The following is a 7,164-nucleotide window of genomic DNA, read 5'->3' on the forward strand; positions in this document are numbered from 1 at the left end:
CTGCAAAGGAAGTGGCTCCAGCAGGATGAGATGCAAGTCCTGAAGCAGATGGAGAAAACAGCTAAGGGGTTACATGTATTGAGTTCCTGCCAGGTGCCAGGTGACATCCCCCAGGGGCTCTGCATTTGTGGTCTCATTAGCCTCATGGATACCAAGTGAGGGAGGTGTTACCATGTAAAGCATAAAAGTTAAGTAGTTCCCTGAGATCACACAGCAACCCAAGTCTGTCTGACCACCCCGGCCCAAAGCCCTAAACACAGGACTGGAAGGGTGCTTCTTTGTGAGCAGTGAGAGGAAGTCCTGCTTCCTAAGTGTGGGTGTGAACCTACAGAATGCCCTGTGGGAAGATATGGCCCTGGTAGGAGTGTCCCATTGATTAGTCAGCTCATCAGTTCAGCCCTCACTTCCAGACAGGGTCCAAGACGTCTGGTAACAGTTTGACCCTGGAGGCCTGGTTGTGGAAGACTCTGCTGAAGAAATGACAGTTTTAAAAACTTTTATTCATTTCTTTGCTTACTTATGGGAAAGGTAATGTATTTTGCATTACACTTTCAAGAGGTACAAAAGGGCACATAAGCAGAGTCCCCCCTCCCATCCCAGTCCTTCTGCCACCTAGGGCCCCTCCCCAGAAGCAACTGATGTACTAGATTTGGGGGCAAATTTCCAGAAATACTTTATGCATGTAGAAGCCAATATATACCTTCTACACATTCCCCCCATTATACATATATCCCCCTCCATTCTACACATACTGTTCTGTGTCTTGCCTTTGTCTCTGAATTGTACATCTCAGTGACCATGCCTTATCAGGCCACAGAAAGCCTCGTTGTTTTCCTTGGCTACACAGTAGAAGTGACTTTGAAAAAAATAGACATAAAGGCTTATTATGGAGACATCTCCACTGCTGGAGTGATGGGGCAAGCTGAACTAATGAACTAGAATGGGGTGGGATGGAAGGCTCTGCGTCCACTGGGGCCCCCAGACCATCCATACAGACCAGTTTGCCCATGACTGGGTCTGGACTTCGTGAGAAGTTCCCTGGTGGGGTAGGTGGGGTAGGTGGGGTAGGTGACCAGGACTGCCCCGCCCTGTGCAGCTTGGGCATTTGGTTTCCCTAGCAACCAATTCAAACCAAGTCTGGTTTCCTCCCACTTTCCAGTTCTAACACTTAGTTTGCTCGTTTCTGCCTGGCTCAGAAGGCGCACTGGTGACCCGGCAGCCACAGGGAGCATGCTGGACCCAGTGTGGCTCTGGGAAACTGAGCCTTATGAGCTGGGATATCCAGGTAGCAGAGAAAGCCTCTGGGGAGCAGTAACTGCTCCCAAGCTGGCTCGGTGTTCCCCAGAAGGTGGAACAAACACAGTCAGTGAAAATTACCTGGAGGCAGATTGGATTCTACCTGAGGAAGACCCAGCAATGGTCAGATCTGCCCAGCAAAGGAATGGGCTACCCTGTCCCTGGCCAGGAGGACTGTCCTGCAGGGATGCTGTAAAGGAGAGACCCCTATTGTAAGTCTGGTTACTCTCTGCCCGTCCCCTTCCATTACTGTCCTCTCCGAGCTTCCATAGCTGATCTGCACCTGCCTGCCTGCTGCTCTGACCTCATTTTCTGCCTCTCTCCACCTGGCTCCCTCTCAGCTCCAGCACACTTGCTTTTCCTTAAATAGTTGAGGCAGCTTCCGCCTTAGAGGCCTTTGCTCCTGATATTCCCCTGGCCTGGAATGTTCTCCCCCGCCCCTCATTCAGGTCTCCTCTGAGAGGTTCCTGACAGCCTCATCTTAAATATCTCTCTATTCCTTTCCCTGCCTTAATTTCCTTTGTCTCGCTTACCACCAATAGAATGTAAATGCCAAGAAGGCAAGGTCTTGCTTACCCACTGATGTATCTCTAGTGCCTAGAACAGTGTCTGACACATAGTGGTGCTCAACTAGTTAAGTGAATGAATGAATAATAGGGAGGCCTGAGCTTGATGAACCCTAAGATAACTTCTAGCCCTGAGATTCTATGAAAGTCCTTGTTTAGTCCTGATGACTTTCATGAAAAGTTTCAGCATCCAGTTATTGTGAACTGATAGCAACCAGATGCAGACTTTCCCTGAAGGAGTCAAGTAAGGAGAAGATGTGAACCCAGTAACTGCCACACCACAGAGCAGATTGTGCTCTAGGCCTGGGAGCTGCTGTTTAAGGACTCAGAGTTCATAGGAGGCATATAGGACTCGCGGCTCAAATGTAGGACAGCTTCTTGGAGGAGGTGACATAGCAGCGATGCCTTGAAGCACAAGGATTGGCCAGGGGAGCTTGATAGGGGAAGACACCTCAAGCAGTGAGAACAGCTTGAGCAGAAGCCCAGAGGCTGGACAAATGGAGCATGTCCAGGCTCCAGTATGTAGTTCTGTTTGGCTTTGGAGGTAGTGAGGAAGAAAAGGAAGCATGTTGTGAGCAGGCCCACTCGTAAGGGATGTCGAAGGTCTGGGGGCCTGGGATGACCCCTGTGAAAGCTGTCAGGAAGCCCTGATCAGGGGAGATCTTGGAGCTGATGGGGTGCTCAGGGAGGGGGGCAGAAATTCAATCTTTGAGCGGTGAAAAGGAGGAGTTCCCCCATTAGAGTCCATGGGCAGGATGGTAGAGGAGGAAGAAAAGGTACAGGGATTGAGGCTAGACCCCAGGGGGATAGGAACAGGGGTAGGAGCTCCAGGAGGGGGAAGAGATAGCAGTCCCTTTGGGTCTGGTGGGGACGCCAAAAAGCGTTGGGGTGGGAACTTGCTCAAGCCAGTGTGGTACCTCCCGACCCACCAGGTGCTGGCTACAGTTCCTCATGGCCCTATCTGCTGGTGAGGGTCCCCCGCCCAGGCCTGGGGTAGCTGCTCGGGAAGGGGGTACTTCTTGCTCTGCTGGTCTCTCCTCTTCCCTCCCTTCCCACCCCACCTGGCAGCTCTGGGCACCAGCTGTCCTCAGACCTTGTGTCTCACAGACTCTCCTTGGTCCAAGCCAACTCCTTTCATCTCAGGCAGGTAACATTCGGTGGCTACCCCCCAACGAGTGGTCTGTCTATCTGGTGTCACAGATGGTATGGCATTCTCTCTGGGCAATGCCATAGAAATGCCAGCCACCAGGTGCCATCTAAATTGATTCCCCTGCCCTCTGAGCCAGGTCTTTCATGTCACTGGGGGCTCAAGATTGGCTGCAAGAGCCAAGGAAGGGGCATGCCATTGCCTAAGTGCTGTTAGCCCAGCCGTGATCCCCTCCCTTTCTTCCCGTGCCCCTCAGCACCTCCAGAATTCCAAGTCCCTGTGGCTGTGGGTAGAGGTTAGCCTATGGGCTCAGCACCCATAGGCTAACACCTCCAAAATTTCACTTTCACTTCTCTTTTTACCACTTCTATATAGCACAAATACTAATATCTTTCTTTAAATCAAATAACTCTTTTGTCCTAGCTTTATCCTAAGCATCAGTATTAGAGAAATCATGGATTTGAAGGACTAGCTTTATTCACCTCTTGAAACATACATATGAGTATTGAAAAATGTAAAGGCCATTTCTGTACCTCCAGAAATAATCCCACATATTATGTTGCACCAGGGGTATGCACGCATGCTTTGGGGATCTTGCTTTGTGCTCAGACAATGCCCCACTGCCCTGGGACAACTCCCCTGTCTAGAGGGGGAAAGGAGACAAGTGCTGTGTGTGTGTGTGTGTGTGTTCAGGGGTGGGAGCATTAGCTGATTAGGAAGGAAGGGAAGAAATGAGAAAAAATTTGCAAGTTGTCCCAAAAAAGGGAAGCCTTACTACTGTCCTCTCTCTTTCCAATGTTGAGGGCCCTGCCCCCACCAGGATAACAGGACACTGAACCAGTCTGGGATGGGGAGAAGGTCCCATCCAACAGGGTCAGGGCTGTGGGCTCAGGGAACGTGGAAGGGCAAGCGCTCTCATCCAGACCTCACTGCCCTCCTCGCTTCATACCCTCCACAGGCTCCCTCAACCTCCTGGTGCGGTCCCGGAACAAAGGGGCCCTGGACACTCATGCCTGGTCCCTCAGTGGCAATAAGGGCAATGTGTGGCAGCAGGCCCATGTGCCTATTAACCCCAGTGGGCCCTTCCAGGTGAGTCTGCCAGGCCCAGAGGCCCCTCACAGGCTGTCCCAGCCCGTGGGCTGTTGCTGTAGCCAGGAAGCACTTAGGAAGGCCCTGTGCTTCTTTCTGGGAAACCAGGCAGGATATGGGGGTGGGAGTACATCCAGGTGGATTGAGGGGAAGGTGCTGGGGATCCCTCTGGCAAAAGCTCCTAACCCCTGCTTCCTGCTCTCTGACCTCACTCCAGATTATTTTTGAGGGAGTTCGAGGCTCGGGCTATCTGGGGGATATCGCCATAGATGACGTCACACTGAAGAAGGGAGAGTGCCCCCGGAAGCAGATGGATCCCAACAAAGGTGCAAACTGGGAAGGGGGTGGGGGAGCCAGCTCTGCGGGGGCTGTGTGGGTGGGCACCTGCCTGTGTCAGGAGAGGGTGTTTGTGTCTGAATGGGGCTCACGGTGCCCGGCTGATGGGACATGTGTGTCAATGACTATGAACAGGTACTGGTGTGTTTGGGCCCCACCGTGGCTGAGGCTCTGGGGCACATGTAGGACAATGAGAGGGCCAGACCCTGCCCTCCTGTGAGTTATTTACACTCCCAGAGAGGGACTGGGTCTGCCTGCATCTGGGAATGTCACTGCCTCTGTGTGGGTCGGATGTGAACATGTGCTCCCCACCCAGGCCAGGTGTTTGCAATAATAGCAGCTCAAGTTTGCTGAGCAATTACTATGTACTAGAAAAGGTACAAAAAAACCTGTATATGCAGGATCCCATTTAATCCTCACAACAGTCCTCGGGGGTAGCCCTTCTAAGGAGGGTTTAACCTTCTGCTTCCTATGGTCTATTTCTTGCCACTTATCAGAAGTTAGGTGAGGGTAGGCCTGAGGAAGGCACTCTCAGTTTCCAGAATATTCTGGTAATATGCTTTTGACAGGTTATTAGAAAATGGATTGTTTTGAAACAAAGTATCATGCAGAGATACCAGAATATTCCAGCCCACTGAGGTTGAGTGAATTGCTCTGTGTCTTAGCCCCGGAGCCAGGATTTGGATCTGGGAGGCTGAGTTAACACCTGCACCACACCACCTCACATCTGCCTATGAGGGTGTCTGTGTGCACTGAGGGCAGTGTCCACTTTCAGACCCCACAGAGAGAGGGGGCAGGGTAACGGGCTTTCCCACAGACTAGCTGCCTGCCTGCTACCTGCTGGCCCTGCCGAGTTGACCAGAACCCTGGCCTGTCTCCCTTCTCTCTCCTGTCACAGTGGTGGTAATGCCGGGCAGTGGAGCCCCCTGCCAGAGCCACCCACAGCTCTGGGGACCCCTGGCCATCTTCCTCTTGGCATTGCAGAGACGATGAGAGCTGCGTGGCTCCCCCACCCCGCCCCCGGCACACCAAAGTGTCTGCATTGTACCAAAGACTGACCCCCGCCGGCCGGGGTGCCCAGGGGCAGGGCTGGCCTGCCAGGGAGGGGCCTGCGTTGGCTGCGAGGATGAGCAGAGAACAAGGACAGAGGCCCGGCGCTGCGGCCCTGGAGACAGTCGTTTGACACACACACACACACTCACACACGCTCACACACACGGAGATATATTAAAGCACAAGTTTCTATCTGACCTGCCAGCACCTTCTTTACTGCGGAGACAGGGGACTCACCTGAATGGCAGCTGCCACCCCAGGGACCTTGGCGCCATACAGGCCTTGTCCTGGCTGCACCGTGGTGTGTTTCTGACCTTCCCCCATTCCTAACTCAAGGCTGAGCTCTGGTGGGTGGCTTCTGCAGAAGTGCACCAGGTGGAGAGCAGACCCAGGAGCCCTGCCCTCCACTGGACTCTGGGACTCCCTGGGGTGGGGGAGGCTGGGGTCGAAGGGGCTGGGCAGGACTTTGTGAGTTCTGTGAATGTCCCTGTACAAGGGACAACTAGGGAGGGGAGGCACCTGCTGCCCACAACCCTGTTCCCAGGTGAGGGCTACAAGGTGGAGACCCCAGGTCACCCAGATCCCCTGACCAATTGCTGGGACATCACATTCTCCCCTCACTGTGCCCCTTTGAAGGGACCTGGCACAGGGTCTTGGGCCTGGACAGTCTGGAGCCTGAGACCTTCCCCTACCCCATCCCACGTCACTCCACAAGCTTCTGGGTTCTTGGGGGCAAAGTCCTCACTCTAGTGGGTTGGCCTAACCTCAGCCCCAAGCTGCATCTCTGACGAGCACGGAGTGGAGGCCAGGCCATTGTCTGGGGTAAGGCTTGACTTTGAAAGGGTAGAGGAGAAAGCCTGCTTTTGTGACTTCACACCCATATCAGACAAGGAATTTAGAAGTACAGCGGAGTCACTGTTTCTTGCATACTTGGCATGACCAGGTGCCCTGGATAGGCAGGTGTGTGCAGGGGGTGCCCCTGCACCGTTCTATTGCAAAGCACTGTCTAGTTGGTTGTTCCTTCCCTACCCAGGGCTACTGAAGGACAAAGGGTTTATAGAACTGGAGGCAGGGGATGGAGCAGTTGCTGGCCCCCGTGCTCCCCAGGAGCTGCACTTATACCCCAAACTGAATGGGCCCCCATCTTTGGGTTCTGGGTTGGTAGCCTGAGATGGGCATGATGGGACCCAGACTTCTCCTCTTCAACAGCACCCTAGATCCCCTCATCCAGCCATCCACGGGAGAGAGGAGGTCCAGCCCCTTCCAGGATGAGTCTTCATGCAAGTGTACATACGGCTGTGTGCCTGTGGGTGTGTGCCCAGGTATGCACGTGTGTGGACCCCTCTGTGTCTGTGTAGCACTGTGGGTGCCTCTCTGGGCAGGGGTGTGTGTGAATGTGAGTCTGCACGTGCAGTTACACATGTTGGTCTGAGGCCGGGTCTGTAGCCCTCCTCAGGGAGTGCCTGTAGTTGTGAGCATGCGTGGCTATTGTTGTGAGTGACATGAATGTAGGGTGCTGGCCAAATATACTGCTTCCTTAGTCCCAAGCTGCCTGCCACCACCTGAATTTTTACCTTTCCTCTTCTATGGATGGCAAAGAGCTTACAGATGACCCTACTGAAATGTTGGTGGGGGGTGTTAGAGGGCTTTCCCTGGAGCATTGGGTGGGGACAGCTG

General features: G+C 53.6%; 1 protein-coding gene across 1 annotated transcript in view; it reads left to right on the top strand.

Moving 5' to 3' along the window:
- MDGA1 (MAM domain containing glycosylphosphatidylinositol anchor 1) overlaps positions 1-5,633 on the top strand; it is a 52,116-nt gene extending 46,483 nt beyond the window's left edge. The window contains exons 15-17 of the mRNA XM_017657702.3: positions 3,968-4,098; positions 4,316-4,424; positions 5,333-5,633. Coding sequence (XP_017513191.3) covers positions 3,968-4,098; positions 4,316-4,424; positions 5,333-5,427 — 335 coding nt within the window. The 3' untranslated portion in view covers positions 5,428-5,633. The remainder of the gene's footprint in view (positions 1-3,967; positions 4,099-4,315; positions 4,425-5,332) is intronic.
- The last annotated feature ends 1,531 nt before the right edge of the window (positions 5,634-7,164 follow it).

Source organism: Manis javanica, chromosome 16 (assembly GCF_040802235.1).
Source record: "Manis javanica isolate MJ-LG chromosome 16, MJ_LKY, whole genome shotgun sequence".
NCBI classification, from domain to species: domain Eukaryota; kingdom Metazoa; phylum Chordata; class Mammalia; order Pholidota; family Manidae; genus Manis; species Manis javanica.